The following is a 23,955-nucleotide window of genomic DNA, read 5'->3' as shown; positions in this document are numbered from 1 at the left end:
AACACAGAAACTATCCTGAACTACTTATTTTGACTCGGTCTGACTACAATGAAGGAACTGGTTTGCTTTGTCTTTGATAAAGCTTGACCGAGTCAAGGATAAAAGAGAAGTTCATACTTAGAAAGCTTCACCTGAACTACTGAGTTCAACACACACTGAACTGACGGATGAAGGATGGGGAAAAAACTCTTTACCCTCTTGTTACTTTATTCTTTCATCTTTGTTGCATTTTTTGCTCTTTTTATAATTTTCAACAAAGGCTGGGCTCATCCATATTTTATTAAAGCACAAAATGCAGAAATTATAAAAATTGGATTTTTTTCGAGGTTTACAAGAAGTGGTCAGGGGAATGAAACATCAGAGGTCCAAGTAAATGACTCAGCTGTGGAAGATTCTCTGAAGCCTTGTCCTGAAACCCCTCCAAACCTTTTGGGTCCAATTCAGGTAGAGTTTGAAACAAATCGATTTATGGACGACGTCAGGAAGAAGGTTGGTTCTTTCCTTCAGATGGGAGGACGATACAAACCACCGGATTGTATCTCAAAACAGAAGGTAGGTAAATCGATGAATGAGTGGTGTGTTGTGGAAAGGTGCTTAATATTACCATTTTACCATGATGTGACAGTAAATGTTTGATGCATTTAATTTATAAAGAAATTACAAAGACTGATGGGGAATTGCCTTTTGGTAAAAAAAAATAAAGGTACGTTTATTTTAGCAGGGCTTCTTGTGCTGGAATTGAAACTTTAAAGGAGACGTATCATAATTTTAAACTCTTTTTTTGGGGTCTAAACGCAGTGGAATTGCATTTCCTGGGTCTTATTTCCTCATTATTTTTGCTCTACAGACCTCTCCTCTTCCCCTGTTCTTTTGGCATGGTCTCTAAATCTGGAGGACGAGCTGAAAAAGCAGACCTTTACTTTCCACCCCAGTCGGAAATTTTAGTAGTTTTATAGAGAAATCATTGTTTAGTGTAGGAAAAACATTATAAAAGCATTTTTAAAACCTGTGGGGGGAGTTAACCAGCCAGCCGTGTTTCAGGGCTGCCAAATGAGCGAGAGACATTTGTCTGTATTCACACGCTCTCATTCCACCCGTCTTCAAATAACTTTATTCATCTTTAACAAAAACCTCAAACTATCGGTTTTAAAATCTTTTAAATATCTGTTTTTGTGTGCGGTCTGTTTTATTTATTGGCTTCAAAATGAATAAGGAGTTTAAATGCATTAAGGCAAAGCTTTATTAAAATTTGTGTTGAGGTTGCATAAACAGCAGTGCCCGTTTTTAAAAAGTTCTGCCTCCCCAGAACTTCACGCAGTGTGCACTTTTGCTATTTTTGTAGTGGATCTGCCTAGGTCCAAATTAGCTCAAGAGGTGAAAAGGTAGGAAATCCAGGCAGCAGTTTCTGGATGACTGAGAGGAGTTAGAAAATTAGTCAGATAACAAAACAAAGTGCTAGAAAAGAAAAATGTTATTCTTACTATATCTTAATGTTTTTAACCACATCAACTTCCACTGGATGTGTACGGAGCTCCATGAGCTCCATGCTAAATCCATATTTGCAATTATTTTAGTGAGAGTAACTAAAAGAAATGCAATAGTAAAGTAATGCCTTACATTTTAAGATCAGTAATATTGTAATGTAACAAATCACTTTAAAATGACTGTAGCAAGTAGTAAATAATGCATTCAAGTTTTGAAGTAACTTGCCCAACACTCTTCAGCAACCATGAGTCACTGATGGGCTAGGCCCGACATTTTCTGGGCCCGCAGGGTGGGTATCCAGAACATTTTAGTTTCAACACTCCTGATTTCAATCAGCAGGCTTCTGCAGAGCCTGATGATTCAGTGGTTGAATCACAGCTCAAGTGTGTTGGAGCAGAGAAACCACTAAAACATGCTGTATACCACTCTCCAGGCCTGGAATTGAAAACCCCTGGGCTAGGAGGTGGAGTCACTGGTTGCGCTAGCTTTTTTCCACCTGTCGCCTGCAGCTGTTAAGTCTGACACGAAGCCAGTGACTGAGCAGAATGTTCGCAGTTGTTATAATAGACCCGAAATTCTAAATTGTTTTAATGAACATTTCCTTTCAGTAGGTTCCTCATTTAATTCTACAGGAGCCCCATTGATTCAGCCACTTTCAATTCTTTTTAATCTCTCAATCAACACCAAAGAAATTCCATCAGTGTGGAAGTCAGCCTATGTTTTACCAGTACTAAAAGTGGGGGATCCAGCAGTGTTGATGAATTATAGACCAATATCTAATTTATGCGTGCTATCCAAGATTCTGGAGTCACTTGTCAGTGTTTAGCTGAAAGAATGTTTCAATCCTCTCGAAATTTCAATCGGATTTTAGAAAAGGGTACAGCTCTACTACAGTTATGATATTATGGTAGCACTTGATAAGAAACAGTTTTGTGCCTCACTATTTATAGACCTATCTAAAGCTTTTGACACCGTTGACCATGCCATTTTGAAAAAAAGATCACTTAACATTAGGCTGTCAGAAAACTCATTAGCATGGTTCTCAAATTACTTGTCTAATAGGACATAGTGTATTAAATGTGAGGGTCTTTGCTCTCATTTTGGTGTTGTCCAGAGGGGGGTGCCCCAGGGCTCAGTTCTGGGACCCCTCCTATTTATTTTGTACATCAACGACTTGGGCCAAAATGTTTCTGATGCTAATATGCATTTCTATGCCGATGATACGGTTATTTATTGTTTTGGAACTTCACTTTCTCAGGCTATTGAATCCCTGCAGAAAGCTTTTGATGTAGTTTAGCACTCATTACAACAGTTAAAACTAGCCCTTAATGCTGAGAAGACTAAGTTAATGCTATTTACAAATAGGAAAATGCCAAATATTGCACCAGAAGTAATCACATTGGAAGGGAAGGTCATAGAGGAGGTCCGTGAATACAAATACCTCGGAGTCTTAATAGATAACTCCCTTACCTTCAAATCACCCATAGACAAACTAGTGAGGAAACTAAAACTTAAGTTGAGTTTTTACTTCCGATACAAGAAGTGTTTTTCTTTTGAAGCAAAAAAGTAACTTGTCACTGCCACTTTTTTTTTATCTGTGTTACGGTGATATCGTATATATATATATATATATATATATATATATATATATATATATATATATATATATATATATATATATATATATATATTTGAATGCTTCCCTTACTGTTCTACAAAAGTTGGACTCGGTTTACCATGCCTCTTTGAGATTCTTTACTAAGAGCCGCTACACACCACTGCAAATTACAAAATCTACGAAGACAAAATCGTTGGTATGTTTTTGTTCACAAAGCAATGCTTGGAATATTACCTCCTTATATTTGCATATTAATCACATGGAAAAGTGTTCATCCTCATTCTTTAAGGTCCAATGATCAATTGCTGCTCTCTGTCCCGTTTGTACGAACAGAGTTAGAAAAGAAAGCTTTTGCTTATTCCGCCCCCTCTTCCCTGGAACCAGCTGCAGAAAAACTGGAAAGTAACTGAACTGGTACTGGATTCACTACATGCCTTCAGAAGCAAACTGAAAGCCTCAGAGACTGCATCAGTAATTAGTAACTGCTCTGAATGTGTAACTACAGGGGTCCAACAAAGAATGGCCACGCATCATACTGATGTCTTCGGATGTTTATTTGCTCTCTCTCTCTCTCTCTCTCTCTCTCTCTTATTATCTTCAGACACCGTGAAAACTGAAGAAACACAAAGTTTACACCATAACTGTTTGAACTTATCAGTCTCTCATGTCATTGTCCATAAACAGTCTCGCAGAACAGAAAGAAAATGCGCAATAATCAATCACAAAAATGTCCTCTCATTAGTGTAGAACACATATGCAACATTATACAAACATTATACATGAAACCATACCGTGTGCGCCTCTTGGACCACATGCAGAATGACATTAACGTTGAGGCTGTAGACGCATCTGTAGCCATGTATCCATGCTATGGTTGCTATGGTAGCGCTGTCAAACAAACTCTGATCATGTGACCATTACAAACTCTACCTCCTACAAACTTTACAGCACGTTACATATTTAACAAACCCATATTTTGTAATCACATATTTTTAGACATGTTTTTTAAATCAATGTTACACTTTTATCATCTTATCTAGTAATTAAATGAACCAAATTAAGCATCTCTCTAACACAGAAACATTTGAAATAAACAACTTTATTTTAACTGTCTCAGGGACAGTTACACTCCCACCAAATTACTAAGATTTATGAACTGTTAATAATTTGAATAAATCTAGAAATTTTCAGAACCAAACAGTACTTAATTGTGACAATCTTGCAAGTCAAGTCTAATACTTTAACCATCCCATATACATTTACAGAAGTTCCACTGGAACATTCTAATTACTCTCTATTAGGACCACTAATTTATGTATAGGGCGTTCAAGAGTGGATGGTTTATTGAGCCTTTCACCCTCTTTCGATAGTTTTCTATTTCCTAGTTGTATTCTGGCTTTTTGGCTAGTTGCTGAATCCTAGCAACTACATTTACTGCTGTATGCCATTTTGAGAACCTTTTGAGTCTCTCCAAGAAGTTCCTGTCCTCTACTACCTTTGTACGTAGTATTTGTGTCGTTTTGACCTCTGGATCACCTACCAGAAGGTCTGGAGTTGAGTCTGGTGTGACAAACCCTCTTTCCCACAGGAAATGACGTCCAGTGAGCCAATTTGAACTTATCAGTTCTGCCACTGTGAGGCCTCTGGAAGCGTGATCCGCTGGATTTTGATTGGTGCCAATATAGTGCCACTGTGCTGGATCAGTTGCTTCTCTGATTCTTTGCACTCTATTAGCAACAAAAACATGAAATGTGCGGGCTTCGTTGTTAATGTAGCCCAAACCCACCTGTGAATCAGACCAGAAATACTCTTGATCAATTTTGAGCTCCAGTTCCTCTTTTAGCATTCTGCTGACTGCTGCAGACACCACTGCTGCTGTTAATTCCAGCCTTGGTATGGTAACAACTCTCGTGGGTGCAACTCTTGCTTTGCCCATGACTAAGGAGCAATGCACTCTGTCTTCACTCATCACCCGGACATATGAGCACTGACCATACCCGCGATTGCTCGCATCTGAAAAGTGGTGGAGTTCTATTCTTTGGACTTTTCCAAGGTTTTCAGGTACAAAGCATCTTGGGATTTGGAGTTGCTGCAGGTTCTTCAGATCAGTGACCCAGCTCTCCCATTGTGGCTTCAATTCACCAGGCAGTGGCTCATCCCATCCAATGCTCTTTAGACACATTTCCTGTAGAATTTTCTTTCCTATTAGAAGGAAAGGATCCAAGAAGCCTAATGGGTCAAACACAGAGGCGATAATGGAAAGAATTCCCCGTCGTGATACTGGTTTCTCCTCCAGGGCAACTTTAAAGGAGAAGGTGTCACTGCTTACACTCCACCTTACTCCCAACACAGTTTGAACTGGGAGTTCATGATGACTGATGTCCACATCCTGGGCTCCACTAGCTCGTTCACTATCTGGAACTGACTCCAGGACTTCTCTGTTGTTGGATATGAACTTGTGAAGCCGTAATCTTGCCTTCGCACACACCTTCCGCACATCTCTCACTAGTTCAATGGCTGCATTCACAGTTTTTACACTGACTAGCCCATCATCAACATAGAAGCTACTTCTGATGAAGTTGGCTGCTGTTGGATGTTCCCTTTCATTTTGGCTCGCAAGATACTTCATTGCATAATTTGCGCAGCCTGGTGAGGACGCTGCCCCAAAAAGATGGACTTTCATGCGATATTCTTTTGGCTCTGTGTTTATTTCACCATTTTCCCACCACAGGAATCGCAAGTAATTTCTCTCTTCTCTGTTTACATGAAATCTGTGAAACATCTTCTCTACATCACAGATTATTGCAATAGGGTGTTGGCGAAATCTGCAGAGGACTCCAGTCAAACTGTTGATGAGGTCAGGTCCGGTCAAGAGGTGATCATTCAGAGCTGTGCCACTGTACTTTGCAGAGCAGTCAAACACAACCCTGATTTTTTCTGGTTTTCTTGGGTGATAGATGCCTTGATGTGGGATGTACCACGTATTTCCTTCTCTGGGATCATCTTCAGCTCTTTCAGCATCACCTTCCTTGAAGACATTGTCCATGAACCTTACATAATCGTCCTTAATTTTGGGGTTTTTCTCAAACTTCCCTTTCAGGTGCTTTAGTCGCACCAGAGTCAGACGCTTATTTTCTGGCAGCTGAGGGCGTGCCTTAAAGGGAAGTGGCATCTCTAGGTGCCCGTCAGCATTCTGGTGTATTTCCTCATTTAGCAGATGCATGAACTGTATGTCATCTTGTGATATGCTCTTTTCTCCAGGAGCTGTGTCTTTGAAATCTGACTCAAGTACTCTGATGATGGTGGCTGGTGTCAGAGGTGGAAGCTCCTTAACAGATAAGCGATGGCACAGGCCTGTCACTTCTGTTGATGTTGCCATTTTTTGTGAACTGCCAACAATGCTCCAGCCCAGGTCTGTCTTGATTGCATATGGCTCTTCGTCACCTCCCGCGATTACTTGCCGTGGTGCCAGTGCTCTAGAACAGTCGTAGCCTATTAACAGCCCGACCTTGCAATCCATTAACTCGGGCATCTCCTGTGCTATTCTGATTAGATGTTTCCATCTCTTGGCAGTTTCAGAGGTGGGAATGTGTGAACGTTCAAGTGGGATGAAGTCTCTGGTATAGGCAAGTGGCAAGTTGATAAAGCCTTTGGAGTAAAACCCTCTAACTCTGAGCCCACTAACCCTTTCGCTCTGAACAATGGAATCTCTTCCCATCATAGTGGTTAGCTTTAACTTCACTGGCTCTAAACTCATCCCCATCTCCTCACACACCTCTTGATCTACAAAAGTGTTGCTACTCTGCGTATCTAATAAAGCATACACTAAGGTCTCTCTCTCTGGAGTGGTGGTTGAAGAAACCCACACAGGGACTATCATGGATGTGCTCCCACCATCTCCTTTGTCCATGCAGCAAGAAAGTGCAGATATGTTTTCTTCTGCCTGCATTCTATGTGATGATGTGTTCACTGCAGTTGTTGGACGGTCTTCATGAAGAGCTGTTGGATGATGTTTTTTACAAACCCCACAAGTCGCTTTGCGCTTACAGTCTTTTGAATTGTGTCCTCTTTTGAGACAGCCAAAACACAGGTTATTGTCAAGTATGAACTTTCTCTTGTTTTCCACATACATTTGAGCAAAGGTCTGGCATTTATGAATAGAATGGCTTTCTCCACAGCAAATACATGTGACTGAGTTTGATGGCAAAGCATGTGCTTTTCTTTCTATATCAGCCTCATTTGAATTGTTCTCCACTTTGCTGTATCCTGTGGTTGTTCTGTCTGATGCTTCCACACTTGTGATGTATGCATTAGCCTTTGGATGCTTTATGTCTCTAGCTTCAGTGTGTTTCAAGGCATTAAATGATGTTATGGGATTGCATGCAACTTCCGCTTCTTGTGTAACAAAGTCAGCAAATTGTTTGAAGCTTGGATATTCTTCTGTTTGCCGTAACTGCACCGTGACATGACGATTCCAACGAGAAGTCACCCAGTCAGGAAGTTTTCGGAGCAATTTTTGATTCTCTTCACAGTCATTTAACACCTGCAGTTCTTTGATGTATGGCATAGCATTGCTGCAGGCTGTCAGAAAATCACTGAATTGTCTCAGTTTAAGTGACTCTCTTGAACCAATCTTTGGCCAGTTGTTCAGTTTTTCCCTAAATGCACGCTGAATTACAAAGGGGTGACCATACCGAGCATTCAAAGCTTCCCAAGCTTGGTCATATGCTTGGTCATCTTTTCTGTAAAAGCTTCCCTCCAATACAGACTGTGCTTCTCCACTGATGTATTTGCGTAGGTAGAACAACCTGTCGGCTGGATTTGTGCATCGCCGTTCTATCAAAGCTTTGAAACTAGTGCTCCACTCTAAGAACTTAAGTGGGTCCCCTGAGAAGACTGGGGGTTCAGGTGCAGGAAGTCTGGTGAGGACCATTGTGTCATGCAATGCTTGCATTAACAATGACTCATTGTTATTGTTTGGTTGTTCATTGTTATTATTCTTGTAGGTTTGCTCTGGTACGATTTCTTCAGGAGCTAACGGAGGACAACTGACTACCTCACTGTGTGCACTTTTGACTTCTCCACAGACTTCACTTGAATCTGCTTGAGAATAAGCTTTTAGCTTTGCAGTTATTACCTGAAGATCTCGCTGATTTTCTAGTCTTTTAAGCTCTTGCCTTTGTGTAGCAATAGCCTCCTCCATTTCTATCTCGGCCTGCTTCGCAGCAAGCTGTGCAGCACACTCTGCCTTTTTTACATTGATGCTTTGCTGCTCCGATAAACAGCTTGAGCGGTGGCTACGTACTGAAGGTCGGGAGATTGTAGTCCCAAATATTGACTGAGCATATTCTCTGTCTAGCACCATGTGAAGTCTTGCATTTTCTGCCTTAGCATCAAACTCTTCTTGCCCCACTTCACTCATACGTACTTTAAGTATTCTCATCAAGTCCGCTGTTACTGCTGTGCAGGAATCAATTTTTCTTCTAGTCTCAGTAGAAGGGGCTGCCTGCGATCTTATATCTTCGTATGTATTTTTCACTTGTGACTCCAGCCCTTCGACAGTATCCATCATGTCAGCTAATTCCTGGTCAGAGCACTCTTCTTTAAGTTTGGAACGTGTAGCTTTAACTTGTTCTTTCCAGGTTTCATATAGTTTGATAAATTTACTCTCCTTCTGAGAAAACTCTTGTTGCTTAAGTTCTAACATTTTGGGTGTTAACTTTCGCTCCCTTGAGGATTTCCTGGGCTCTAGTCTTGAAGTATTAGTGGCAGGCTTCTGCTTTATTTCTATTTTAGCATGAATATCACCTATGAGTAACTCCAATTTCTCCCTTTCAACATCATCAGTCTGTAATTTCAATTGTTCATTCAATCTACTTAGCTCTTCCTTAAGGGAATCCATTTGTTCTCAGAATTCTTCAATATGTGATTTTTCTGTGTTTACTGACATTGCACATGTTTCAGCAAACCTGCTGCATAACAAGTCGTTGCTATATGTATATGCGATCCTGGCAAACATATAATTCTCAATACAATCTGATTCTTGCAACAATTTTTTTTAACAACACCCCTTGTTAGTCTTCCTTTAAGTTGAACTCTTAAACATCATTAGAACACTTTAAACAACACCACTTGTAAATTAAAGGGGAACAGTTTGGCTATGACAGGCTGGTTACCTTTAGCTCAGTACCTTTCTCATACAAAATAAATTATTATATTAATAGACCTCTCCAAACTTTACTAACAGCTGTGGATATATCACAGCCCAACCTGACGTTGACTGCAGAGCCGTTATCTTTTCCTTGAAGACGGAGGATTATACAGTTTTTGCTGTGTGCAACGGCAGAGTTGCAGACGGTTGCAGAGCTGTAGTTTATGATGGTCAATGTCGCCCTCTATTGGTGAAGTCGTGGTCGTTGCCGTCCAAAGCGCCAATAATGATGTTTCCTCTTTCCGAGTTTGCAAGCCTCCTTTCCGCTGCGTTCTCGAACCACACACACTGCGCTGTCACGAACCTTTCTTCTTTTCTTCTTCTGAAACATTCACTGCTTCTTACGTTGAACTTCCAGGCACGTTGGCGGTACGTTTTCACTGTAACTACAGGGGTCCAACAAAGAATGGCCACGCATCATACTGATGTCTTCGGATGTTTATTTGCTCTCTCTCTCTCTCTCTCTCTCTCTCTTATTATCTTCAGACACCGTGAAAACTGAAGAAACACAAAGTTTACACCATAACTGTTTGAACTTATCAGTCTCTCATGTCATTGTCCATAAACAGTCTCGCAGAACAGAAAGAAAATGCGCAATAATCAATCACAAAAATGTCCTCTCATTAGTGTAGAACACATATGCAACATTATACAAACATTATACATGAAACCATACCGTGTGCGCCTCTTGGACCACATGCAGAATGACATTAACGTTGAGGCTGTAGACGCATCTGTAGCCATGTATCCATGCTATGGTTGCTATGGTAGCGCTGTCAAACAAACTCTGATCATGTGACCATTACAAACTCTACCTCCTACAAACTTTACAGCACGTTACATATTTAACAAACCCATATTTTGTAATCACATATTTTTAGACATGTTTTTTAAATCAATGTTACACTTTTATCATCTTATCTAGTAATTAAATGAACCAAATTAAGCATCTCTCTAACACAGAAACATTTGAAATAAACAACTTTATTTTAACTGTCTCAGGGACAGTTACAGAATGAATGTATTGTCTTATCATTGTTTTTTATGTTGTAACTATGTGGAATTTTGCTGCCTCCTGGAAAGGACACCTTTGTAAAAGAGGCTTTTAATCTCAATGTTTTTTATCCTGGTTAAATAAAAATAATAATAATAAAGAATAGAATAGAAAATAATTTTATTGTCAATGTGGAAATGTTAATGTAAAAATCCTTTTATTCACTGTACATGTTTTTATTTTTTTATCTTGTTTTCAATCTACTTTGCTGCTATTACACCAACATTTCCCCACAGAATGGCAGTAAAGGATTTTTCAATTCTTCACATCTGTTAAGGTATCTGGAGAACAGTGGCTTAATCACATACTTTAAACTGGACGATCATCTCCAGTTTACAGTTAGTGGAATTTTCCAAGTTGGCTAATTGATGTGATTCCCCTAGAATACTGGTCCCAGTTCTTGTCGTTTCACAGGTGATGTCCACGCAACACTGCAAAGGCTTGTCAGACAAGACCGTCCTAGAGCAACACTAGCTTAGCCAGATCTTTCAACCCCCAGGGCTCCACAGCTGCCTGAAGCCAGTGGGTTTGCACTCACACACACATGTACTGACGGAGATGTTTTCCTTTTATACATTTCCTTTGGTGTGCTGGTGTTGTGAACAAATTCTCCACCAGGACAGCAGTGCTTTTCTGGGGTATCCTGCCAATATTATCGGCTATTCCCATCTGTACCTGGTCGGCCCGAGCCGGGCAGCGTAGGTTGTTTACATATCTGGGTGGCCTGGAATTTTCCTGGGCCAACCAAGGCTCATTCTCAGCCCTCTTCTCGAGGGGGTCTGCTTCAGGCCGACCAGGGCCAACACACCCACTGCTTACAGCAAATTCACACCTTCCATTAGAGCAAGCCTCTGATTGGTGGGTAGAATCAGCCCACATGGGCTTAAGGCATGCTCAATTCATTATCATTCATTATCATGCTGATTACCCAGAAGCTGAAAGTGTCTCTGACTGCATTCCTTGCATACCTAAGCAAGGATGTGTGGAAACAACCGGGCCAGGCTGGGGCCGACTGGGGCTACCCGGCCTGGGCCGACCCGGTACACATGGGAATGGCCCTTTTCTGAGGTGGTCTGCTTCAGGCTGACCAGGGCCAACACACCCACTGCTGACAGCAAATTCACACCTTACATTAGAGCAAGCCTCTGAATGGTGGGTAGAATCAGCCCACATGGGCTTAAGGCATGCTCAATTCATCATCATTCATTATCATGCTGATTACCTAGAAGCTGAAAATGTATCTGACTGCATTCCTTGCATACCTAAGCAAGGATGTGTAGAATCAACCGGGCCAGGCTGGGGCTGACTGGAGCTATCCGGGCAGGGCCGACCAGGTACAGATGGGAATGGCCCATAACATGTCTCTGGTGTGTTTATGTATTTCAGAGACGTTTTAACTTGGATTAATACATTATGAATACATGAGATCAATAAATGAAAAATAAATTAAACTTAACCATAGCAGGGGTAATTGTGGCTCATTTTAACCAGGTAGGTAAGCTACAGTATATAACAAAAGAATATAAAATCCCACCTAAGATTTATGTCAAGTAAAGTTGAGAGCGTCTGCTAAAAACCAAAGAAATCAGCTGTTTAGACACTGCACCAGGGTTTTATTAAAATAATACCTAATTAAAACTGTCACTAAAAGCTTAAACCCAGTCAAAATGAAACAGTTGCCGGAAGTAGGGCCGAAGAGAGTCTGCAGCCTTATCTGGGCGCTGTGGGGTGGCTCCACTTCCGCAGAACCGTCCTCCTTGATCCTCTGGCCTTGTCACACCACCACCTTCAGGTCGCTTGTCCGCCGTGCTGTCGTTCTCTTCGATCGCTCGCCTCGTGCAGGTCAATCACTCGCTCGGCCACACCATGCCGTCGTCCTCCTCGGCCGCAGGCCTCGCCTCTCAGTGAGTTTAGATGGCAGTCAATGCACAATCACACACTGCAAGTCACACTTTGTTCCAGACCGCCACTCACATGCCAGGGCAGAGGGATACTCTGCCCCCGTCTTCACGGAGCCTCTTCACAGTCAATGTCCTTCCACCCGACAAATCTGCGCTCTCGTCGCGACTGTCAGCCTTCACCTTTTCCTCCCTCTTCCGTTGTCTCCACATGCACCTGCTAATCTTCCACCGGTGCAGATAATTGCCCAGGTGTCATCTGTCCAGGCTTGTCCAAATAAAAGCACACATCCTCCCAGCTTACTGGGTTTTTCAGAATAAAAGCACACACGCAATAAAAACTAAATAAAAAGAATACACACTAAAACTACACCACAGTGGGAAGGAAAAACACAATAAAACCCAACTTTGCCCGTATGACAATTATAATGAAGATAATGATTTTACACACAGAAAATGACAGATTTTTATTCTATCCTTTTTAAGCACTTTGTTTTGTTTTCTTGTTTTTTATTTCACTATTTTTCTGTCCTCTGATTTTTCTATCTTCCTGCATCTTCTCTCAATCCTCCAGAAATCTACTGCCTGGCTTTCTACTTTTTCACCTCATGAGCTACTTTTGAACTAAGCAGATCAAAAGATATACAACCACAAAAATAGCGGCATCTTACCGGAACTGTGCTGCTCTGGGTGGCTGCATGTTGGAGTAGCTCTGTTGACTATATGTGAGTTTTGCCTTTTTTTGGACATTTTTTCTTCTAGTTTCTCAAGAAAAACGATAATGTTTTGGACATTTTACTTTTCTGTTTCTGTTGCTGTGAAGCTTGGAGGATTTTTACTGCTATTTTTTCTCTTTTTGAGCATTTGTTATGATGCGTAACCATGGCAACAAGCTGTTTACAATCGGGAGCAGCTGATTAACATTGGAAAGGCTGAAATAATACCTCAACTGAAGCCACAAATCCCAAAGGAGCTAAAACGCAAGAAGCGTGGATGCAGAGCGGGAGCAAAACGGAGACAGTGAAAAAGGAAATTCAAACCATCTCTTCCATCGATCATAATGGGCAATGTGAGATCACTGGCCAACATGATGGAGGAACTCCAAGCCCTTTCAAGGACTCAGCCAGAGTTTCGGCAGTTTCGGAACCACTGGAGGAGATGATGCAAAGAAGGATTCTCCAGAGAATCAAGAAAATGATGGACAACCCTGAGCGTTCTCTTCACAAGACTGTCCGACAACAGAAGAGTGTCTTCAGTCAGAGGCTTCTTCAGTTTGGCTGAAACACTGACCGCTACTGGAGATCCTTCCTGCCAACAGCCATTGTAATATGCAACAACTCTTTGATGACTTGATTATTATTATTATTATTCTGAGCTACTACAGCAATCAGTTTCCCTCTGGGATTAATAAAGTATTTTTGAATTGAATTGAATTGAATATGCAGTGCGCGGCCGCACCAGTGAGGTAAAGTCACCGGCGCACAGGTGATGAGCTTCGCAGCAGTGGAGCGCATCAGGACATCAGAGTGGACATGAACGATTGCATGTTAATTATATTTTTGGGGTGGTACCACTTTGAGAATGTTATTGCGTAAATTATGCTAACTTTGTAAAATTGCGCAGCTGACGGAGCTCATCAACAATCAGTGCTCTCCGCTCAAAATGATCCCCAATAAGCTGAGAGCCCATATAAATAATGTAAAGGTAGTTTTCAATGAGCACTACTCATTAACTGGGACTGCCGCAGGGCACAGTTCGGTATTTTCCCTTCAATTTTTCCTCAATTTTTTTGTCCTAGCTCCATTGAGGTATCTGTTGAGTCAGGCCGGCATCGAGACTCTGACCGCTGATTTGCTATAGTCACTGGATGCTTCTGGGTTCTCGGACTCCTGTTTCACTGCCTGCAGCTAATTTCTGGTTCAGAGTTTTAACAGAAAACTATAGAGTGGCGCAGAGTGTCCAACAACACCACAATTTTTGTGCAGAGTTATGTTCCTTTGGAGCATACAGATTACTTCACACTATTTACTGATCACCTCATGCTATTTCCTCTCACGAGTAAAGTGAGAAAAAAATGTCAAATCATTCACAAAGTAGATTTATAAGTCACTATCTGAAAGTATCTGATTATTTAAGCAAATTTTTTTTGTGTAATTTGATTTTCAGAATATCTGCAGTTTCCTTGTACTTTTAAAAAAATAATATTATCATATTGAAATACAGAGAAATTAATAGTGAATACAAGGCATGTTCATATAGTAAGCATAGTATTTTTTTACATGGTAAGCATATTCACACATGCAAAGTATCAATGTGAATACATCATATGGCAGCTGCTCTACTGTACTTTCATTGTGTAAAAGTAGGTCACAGAGCCAAAAAAAAAGGTTTGAGACCCCTGCTTTACACTATGCTTTCATTTTGACAGTTTAATGAGGTATTTTGTGATTTCTATAAGAGGAATGTAAAATAGAAATGAAGGTTACTACAACAGTTCTGCCCCATTAAGTCAGATGAATGTACTTGTTCGCAATGTCAATTTTATTCAAATGATCATAAAATGTATTTGCACTTTTTTAGGTGGCCATCATCATTCCATTCCGACATCGCCATGAGCACCTAACCCACTGGCTTTACTACGTCCATCCAAACTTAATACGGCAGCAGCTGCACTACGGTATTTATGTCATCAACCAGGATGGAGACGGCAAATTCAACAGAGCTAAACTAATGAATATCGGATATGCTGAAGCACTGAAAGAAGATGATTATGACTGTTTTGTCTTTTCTGATGTAGACCTGGTGCCTTTAGATGACCGTAACCTCTACAGATGTTTTGACCTTCCAAGACACTTTAGTGTTGCTATAGACAAGTTTAACTATAAATTAGCCGCCATTAATAATTTTGGTGGGGTCACAGCATTATCAAAGGAGCAGTTTTTAATAGTCAATGGCTTCCCCAACACTTACTGGGGCTGGGGTGGTGAGGACGATGACCTTTACAACCGAATCATGTTACGTATAAAGTCCATATCTCGTCCAGACGCTGTGATTGGAAGGTACAAGATGATCAGGCATAACAGAGACTTGAACAACGAGCAGAATCCAAGCAATGCCAAAAAAGCAAAAGAAACAGGAAAGACTTGGGATCAGGATGGGCTCAATTCATTAAATTACACAGTCACACAGACCATTAAAGACATTTTGTTCACCTTTATTGCTGTGGATGTTCATGAACCTACTGAGTAAATAATGGATAAAAAATTATGAATCTTGTCACCAGCATCCAGACATCAATTCTGTTTGCTTCACAGCCGAACAGGACATGGGGAAAAAATCTTTTTAAAATCGTGTTTCTTTACAGCTTTAGTCTCACAACATCAACAATGAAGGAAATGATTGTTTTTCACTTTTTTCTGACATTTAATGGGATCTGGAAAATCATAAGATCATAATGTATGTATGTATACAATTACATATTTTACATAAATGAGTGATTTTCAACAGTGATGCACAGATATGAAGTTTTTGGGCCGACACCGATATCACCGTTGCGGCCGATAACCAATATTTGCTGACATACTGACATTAATGCTTCTAAAAGCAGCAGATTTTGTATAGAATGAAAATTATTCAAGCTGAATTTACATTATGTACACACACACCTCACACATTTACACGTACATGTACACGAGGTAGAGGGAAACACTTCTTTAATGTTACTTAAGCTACGTTTTTTCTACTTCTTGCACCGTATGTCTTGAATTGTTTTATTTCAGCAGCTAAATGAGTTATTATTAAGTAAAATGGGACTGAAGAAGAAAATGTAGTAAATTTAGTTTGATGATTCTTTAAGTGACTCTTTTAATAAATTAGTTTTTTAAAGTGTGAAATTTGTTTGTAAAATGAAATAAACACGTTATAATTTAACTGCAAACCCTCACTCAGCAGTGTAGAAGGTCCTTTCTACTACCTAACCATTTTGGGAAAAACACACAGGTATGACAGCCAGGTATGTTATCTTTGTATTTCAACCACACAACAGAAACTGATTTGGAAGTAAAAGAAAGCCTACATTTTAGACTTTTTATTGGTTCAACAAGTGCTTGTTTGAAAAGAGAGGGTACAAAGCCAAGTTGGAGAGTGTAACCCATAGGCGTCATTTTAACCGGGGACGCCGGGGACATGTCCCCGGCAAAATTTGTGATTGGCAGCTGTGTCCCCCCCACTTTCAAAAAAGCCTGCTGATGAGGATTTTTGTTTTACCAGCTCAGATCTTATACCAGGGGTCGGCAACCTGTTCCCATCAAAGAGCCATTATTACCCATTTCCCACAGTAAAGAAAACACCGCAGCAGCCGCAGCGTTGTGGGCGGGGCCTACCCTCACACAGCAGAGAGCTGCTCACAACCAGGTGACAGCAGCAGGTACCGGTCGCTCGCATGGGCGTCGCACCCGTGGGGGATTCAACACCCACACTTTTCCTTCTGTTTTGCTCACCTCCACACCAGTCTGGTTTCTTTACGTCGCACTCACTCTGTTTGCCTCATCTCCTTCTTCACCTCCCACTTCTGACAGCAGATGTCGGGTTTCCAGGAGAGCAGGAGAGGGAGGGACGGAGAGCTCGACTGAATTCATAATTTTACATCTTGACATTAGCTGTACAAAGTCTGAGTTTGATAACGTGAAGAACAACAATTTGCAGAGGTTTATAACTGGCGCGGTGCCAGGTTTTCATTTTTGGGTGGACCACGGTAATTTTGGACGGACCTTAATAAGCAGTGACTTAAGTGAAGCAGGCAGGTCGCGCTAGAAAATTTCGTTTAAAAAGACGTCATAAATGTTTTACCCCGTCATTTTTATTTCTAAAATATGAAGTAAAAACTCCCAATTTAATTTTCATTCATTTGTCATTAATATGTAGTCTACACCCGTGCGTTAAGTGGACCATCTTCCAGTAAACGCACAGCATCCAGCCCATCTCTCCAAATGCGTAAAATGTGCATCAGCCGCCAGTTTGTCGCAAAGCTGAGGCAACATCAGATCATTAGATCGTTTCTAAGTGGTCACTGTAGCGGTAACATGGCGTAATCATGTCCTGTTTATAAAAGAATGGTGATGGACAAGACCCAGAGTATGGCTCATTTTATAATAATATATTTAAATGATAAATACAAATTTAATAATAAATGACACTGGATGCATTAAAGTTTTGAAGTAACTTGCCCAACACCGTTGAGCAACCATGGGTCACTGATGAGCTAGAAAAGGCATTTTCAATTCTGGGCCTGGAGGGCCGGTGTCCAGCACGTTGTGATTTTAACTACGTTACAACACACCTGATTTCAATCAACAGCAGGGGCGGATTTAGGACTGAAGAAGATCCGGGGCTTAACACACACACAGGCGTGCGCACGCACTCACACACACGTGACACGCACTAGTCAACATCATATATATTTGTCTTGTACCACATAATTTTTAATCTGAAGCTACATATCAGGGCAGAGTATTGTTCCTGTTAGTGTTTGGTGTGAGATGATAGTAAATATTCCCTTTCTTTCTCCAACAACGTTACCTGATAGTAAGCTAACTTTAGGCAAACCAGCAGCACAACAAATATTTTCAAATAAAGACTCACAAACCTGAGTCAACACCAGTATAATCAAAGCTGGGGTTCTGTCGCGGTACTTTTTGTCTAAAAAACACCCTTATATCCATCTTCACTCATGCGTTTCAGGCAGAGACTGTAGAAGAAGCCGGCTGCTGAAGGGCTTCTTCAGTGGTGGAGGCTCAGGCAGGCTGTATACAAACTACTGCCAGCTGCTCCCTCTCTGTTGGACTTTGGTACTGCATGTTACTTCCGCGATTTAGATCCAGGGCTTTTCATAAAACATCCGGGGCTTGAGCCCAAGTAGCCGGGCCTAACGCCGCCCCTGATCAGCAGGGGTCTCATTTATCAAACATTACGTAGAATCCTTACTAAAACCGTACTTAAGCTCAACAAAAAAAAAATTTTACTTACACCAAGTAGGTTTGTGATCTATCAAACATGGAGTACGCACAGCTGCACGCAATCTCCGCTTCATAAATCGGAGACTAACGAGAATGTTTCTCAGCTGCATTTTAGTCACATCCTGCCCTCACCTCGCCCACTTACTGCCATAAATAGTCAATGCAAAGTGCCTTGTGGATCTCATGCATACACATAAGCCGGCTGTTACAGCGCTCCGCCAATGACATGGTGACCGAAATTGAGGTACTTGTGGGTGAGGTGGAGAAATGAAAGTGCTTTTGCAAAACAAATAAGACAAAATCCACGGAGTGGCACAGCGTTGCTGAAGCCGTCAATGCTGAGTTCTTCAGAGAGATCTGTGGCGGATATAAAAAAAAATGGTCCAATCAGGATTCAATCCCCGGTGAAAGTCACGCGCACTAACCAGTCAGCCAAACGGAGATCTGCCTTGTCCAAACAGCCAGGGCGCATGATCAATTGGGTCACAGTGACAGGACACACACTGTCACAGACGCATGACATTCTGTCTCAATCTGTCCCCCTGCTGATATTCTGCATTCCGTATTCTGCGCAGTGTTGCCAACTGTTTTTGACTTCCCCCAAAAAGTCACTAGATGTCGCCAAATGATGTCACGCGCTAATTAGCATTCGACGCAATGACGTCATCTGGTTTGCGTGATGACATCACCACGTTTGCGTCATGACGTCACCGGTCTTGTAGAGTAAATCAAATAAAACCCACGTGATTTTATTTAAAAAATTATTTAATTTCTTTTTTAATACTTTATTAAAATAAAAACCCCATAGAATACATCAAGGAATGATGGCACAAAAAATGGAAGGAATATTTATATTTTGTCTGAAGAGAATGGAACTCTTAAACACAAAAAATATTAAATTGATAGGAATATATGTATGATTGAATTAAAATGAATTTTCTGTTGTAGTTTTCAAGTGCCTTGGTTTTTGTTTGGTTTTGTTGTTTTTAGTACTTTTGTGTGAAAAGAAGCAGGTCATATTTAGTATTCAGAAACGTTACATGCAAACTGCCAATGACCTGCCAATTACTTACAGTATTATTCTGTTTTTATATAAAAGTTTTAAATGTGCTACGTTATTGAACTCATCATAGAGTTCCAATGTTCCTTGAATGCACCACAAGTGGTGCGAGGAGCCATGTGTGAGTGTGACGCTGCCTGCCAGTGCCAGCCGAGCTCAACTGCCGAAATGCGGCAGGATGGCGGAAGGAGCGGTCGCCCTTTAGCTCCGGTGGCTATCTCAAATAACGGACTTGTGAAAGAAAACCCACAAAAGGTTTGATTGGCCAACGGGGGTAGTGTGATCATGCTGCAAGCACATGCGCAGATCATTTTCTTTCTGATCCTCTGGAAGGAAGGACGGTCCTGTTGCTTCAGATGCATCTCTAATCTGCAGGTAAAGTCTGCTACAAAGTTGTAGTCAAAGTAGCTGAGGGGGGTCAGAAATGTCACCAGAATTGTCGCTAGGCGCTTTTTTGAAAAAATGTCATTAAGGGGGTCTGAAAAGGCATTAGAAATGGTGACAAATTCGCTAAGATGGCAACACTGATTCTGCGCTTCAGACAATGTGTGGGTGTGTGTGTGTGGGGGGTCTTGTTCTGTGTGAAAACGAAGCAGTACAAGTGATAATGCTGCAGGATATCATAATGGTATCCTTCTCAGCAGCAGCACTGCAGGTACTCTCCATGTCCAAAATGTGCGTAAGCCAGGTCCTTAGTCAACTTGAAGTTGCGCACAAAGTTTTCTTTCATAAATCCCAAAGTTTGCGTGGAAAGTTGCTTACGCAGTTTTCCGACCTCGTTTTGTGCATAAGCAAGCTTGATAAATGAGGCCCCAGGTGATTAACAGGCTTCTGCAGAGCCTGATGAGCACAGGTGATTCAACCACTGAATCAAACACCAAACAACCAATTATTTGAAATACCTTAATATTCATCGCTGCTTTGTCTAAAAGTTTCAGAGCATCAACTAATTGTCCTAAAATGAACTACTTTCATTAGAAAATACATCTTTTCAGAAAACGCAGTTGAGCCTTTGCTTCCACAGCAACGGATTGTGGGCAATACCCTACGCACTTGCACTCCTGGCCCGGTTTGCGCAAATGTGGAAATGTGAGTATTGGGATTTGGCCATAGACCTTCATGTTTGTGAAATGGAATCTACCGATGTTTCTCAATGCCAAGGAACCTTGTCTTGATGTCTTGGCCCCGCCCCGGTTGCCTATAGTAAATACGTCATCAAGAGCCGCCAAGACGTGTTCCAATGTTCATGTTCTACTGAGCCATGTTCTCCATTAGTTAGCCAATTAGCTAGCTGAGTAAGGATACATAGGGTGACCAGATGTCCTGTTTTGTGCGGGACAGTCCCGCATTTTTCATTACTTTTCATGTGTCCCGCATTGTTGACATTTTCCCGTTTCAAGTTTCAGTCTTATAGAAGAAAATGTGGGAAAATTTGCTTGTTGCTGTCAATCAAATGGAGGCGGGACTTTATCACAGATGCGGAGTGTGTGTAGGGCGCGCCCGAACCACCAAAACAAGCTTGAGTGAGCACGGAGGAGAAAATGCTGTAAACTTGTGAATTAAATGTGTTCAGAGATGCTCGAGAGAGTATTTGTTGTTTTTGAGTCATTCTTTCATGTCTCGGTGCGGAGTCTGATATGAAGAGGTCAAAAGCAGGTTTTCCAGTAATTAGACAGGTCCATGATAAACACAATGGAGGCTCTGACACAGACACGGTGCTGCAGTTTCAGATACCTGGGTACATGCTGAGCCCCTTAAAGCACAGAGAAGAAGTAATGAGAATAAATGGAAGTTTTGACCACTTATTCTCAGAAGTTTGAGACAAAAAGTAACTCTAAGAAACTCCATTATTAGATCAGATCTGAATTTTGTAGAGATTAGAATCTGATGTTTATTCTCTCACCTAAAATTAGAAGAGATTTGTTGTCATGTTTAAAAAAGGTTTTGTTTCTGAATGAGTAATCTAATAAATTACTGTCTGTCATAAAGTTTTATACTGAAATAGGACCCAAAGTGAAGGAAATCCAGGAAGCAGCCAGGTAGGTTCTGAAAAAACTAAATTCATTTTAAGCTGTGGTGTAGAGCAGGAACAGGAACTTAAAAACATGGGGCAGAAAACTCAAGGAACTGAGGAATGAGCTGGATTTAAATAGCCAGGGGGGTGAGTACAATGACAATGGAGCAGGTGTGATGATTACTGATGATAATGGCCTACAGGTGTGACTAGTTACCTGAGGTATGTGACACACCTCAAAAACGCCAGAGGACTGAATTAGATAGTATAAGGCCTAGTCCACACGTAGCCGGGTTTTTTTTTAAACGAATATCCGCCCCTCCAAAAACTTGCATCCACACGTACCCAGATGAATACGTTGTTAGTCGTATTTAGTATATTTACTTTTTCACACAGGGCAATGTAGGTTTGGATTTTGTTCTCTCCCTAAATAATAAAAAACCATCATTTCAAAACTGCATTTTGTGCTTACTTGTGTTATCTTTGACTAATGGTTAAACGTGTTTGATGATCAGAAACATTTTGTGTGACAAACATGCAAAAGGATGAGAAATCAGGAAGGGGGCAAATAGTTTTTCACACCACTGTAGCTTTCATAGTTAGTGGTGACAGGGTATGAAAGTGGATGAAGTTCCTTATTATTTTATTTCTTTATTATTTTCCTTATTTGGTTTTGTTTGGTTATCCTATTTGGATAAACGGGAGGGTATGTTATGGAAAATTCTATGTTTATTGATTCCTGATCATGGACTCACTCAACTGACTGTAAATGTATTGCTTTATGCTTCTCATACACACACCCACACACATCCTTGTATACACACACTGACCCTCTGTCACTCAGTGACCTCGCTCCTCCTCTCTTATCTCTCTCTCTTAAATAAACTCTGTGAGTAGATGTTCGATGCATTTTGCTTTGGCATCTTGCCACATTCATAACTGTTTGACTTGTCTGCTAATTGTCTTCTCTCTTCACTACAGGAAATGGGTTAATGATAAACGTGTTGATAAAATCCATGACAGACTCTTACAACCATCTTCCACAGTCTGCTGCTGAGGAGGAAACACATAAACAAGCAGATTGAAAAACATTTCCCAGAACATAATCTTCCTTCTACAAGGAGATTTTGATGCAGTTTTCAGGAGTGTCTTTGTTTGTTTGTGATCCGGTGCAAATAATTACTTTCTGCCAACTTGAATGGTGTGTCGGAACTGATGATACAGGAAGTGCATTTACTTAAATCTTTGCCAAATGTGAGTCACACATACTAGAAATAAGTTAAGTGAGTTCTGGGAAAAAAAAGTTAAAGAAATAATACTTCTCACCACAATATGTTTGTTCTTTTTACTGTTTGAATGTTGGATTATTTTGATTATTTCTGTCGAAGAACTAATTTGAATTAAGGCAAAAAAGGGAAGAACAGAATTGTCCAAATGGGGCAAGGGTAAGCAGAAAAAACACGTTTTGTTTGTGGTACATTCGATTAATGAAACTTAAACAATCAATGTTATTTTAGAGGGGTGCAGTCAGCAGAGTTAACTATCATATAAACCAAAATGTGATCTGAAAAGAAAACAGCTGCTCAGTATAATGAGCTCTCCTCTTTGGGAGATTTGAGGAGTTGGAAACAGCAGTAAGAAGTTGGTGGGGATGAAAACCTTTATTGTAAATTTATGAATGGAGTTTTAAAAAAACGTCTTCATCTGAAGACGGACCTTTGTTCAGTGACTGAAATCAGAAATCCAAAAAGCTTGAAACATCTTTCTAAAGGAAGTTGGTAAATCATTATTCATGTGGACATACTGGAAATGTTTACTTAGCTTTTTCTGAGAACTGGACATGAATTGTACAATAGCTTCCTAGATCATTCACTCAAGAAAGGACTGCTGAAGTAGAGTCACACACTTGTATGTTCGTTCGTTTGTTTAGTTTATTTCATTCAATCAATCAAATAAAAGTTACATTAAAACAATTCATGTTCACAAATAATTATAAATGAAAAGGAGCAGAAAGAAGCAAAAACTTATAAGATCTGCCCTCTTTTCACATCAAGACATCAGCTGTTCAACTCAAAGCCTTCACCTAACCCCCCACCCCAACACGAAACAAGTCAATCAGCCTACTTAAGGTCTTATTACTTCATGATACGTTTCACGTTGTTTTTAAATAAAGAAAATGATTTAGATTATTTTATTTCACTGTTGAGTCTATTCCATAAACAGACACCTTTAACTGAGTCTATTCCATAAACAGACACCTTTAACTGAGATACAGCTTTTCATTATCGCTGTTCGCAATCTTGTTTTTTTTTAAAATATCAGTTCCTTTTAGATTATGACTTTCTCTTTTTACAAATTTCGTTTGAATATTTATTGGTAGAATTCCTTTATGCGCTTTGTACATAAGTTTTAATAAATTATATTCTACTAGATTGTCAAATTTCTTCAGGTCTAGTTTTGAAAACATTGGATCAGTATGATCAGGGTTCCCACGCGTCCTGGAAAATCTGGAAAACCTGGAAAATGATAGTCCAATTTTCCAGTCATGGAAAACACATGGAAAATGTGGGGAATTGCAAAATGTCCTGGAAATTTTTGAGT

At 40.5% G+C, this 23,955-nt stretch overlaps 1 protein-coding gene across 1 annotated transcript; it reads left to right on the top strand.

The window, feature by feature from the left end:
* Positions 1-23,323, top strand: LOC107395677 (beta-1,4-galactosyltransferase 2). Its single transcript, XM_015975100.3, has 2 exons — positions 1-552; positions 14,847-23,323. Exons 1-2 carry the CDS (start codon positions 175-177, stop codon positions 15,513-15,515), a joined length of 1,047 nt encoding a protein of 348 aa, XP_015830586.3. The 5' UTR covers positions 1-174; the 3' UTR covers positions 15,516-23,323.
* The last annotated feature ends 632 nt before the right edge of the window (positions 23,324-23,955 follow it).

Source organism: Nothobranchius furzeri, chromosome 14, assembly GCF_043380555.1.
Source record: "Nothobranchius furzeri strain GRZ-AD chromosome 14, NfurGRZ-RIMD1, whole genome shotgun sequence".
In the NCBI taxonomy this organism is placed as follows: domain Eukaryota; kingdom Metazoa; phylum Chordata; class Actinopteri; order Cyprinodontiformes; family Nothobranchiidae; genus Nothobranchius; species Nothobranchius furzeri.
Note: the sequence above shows the minus strand (reverse complement) of the source record. Positions and strands in the feature narration are given on the sequence as shown.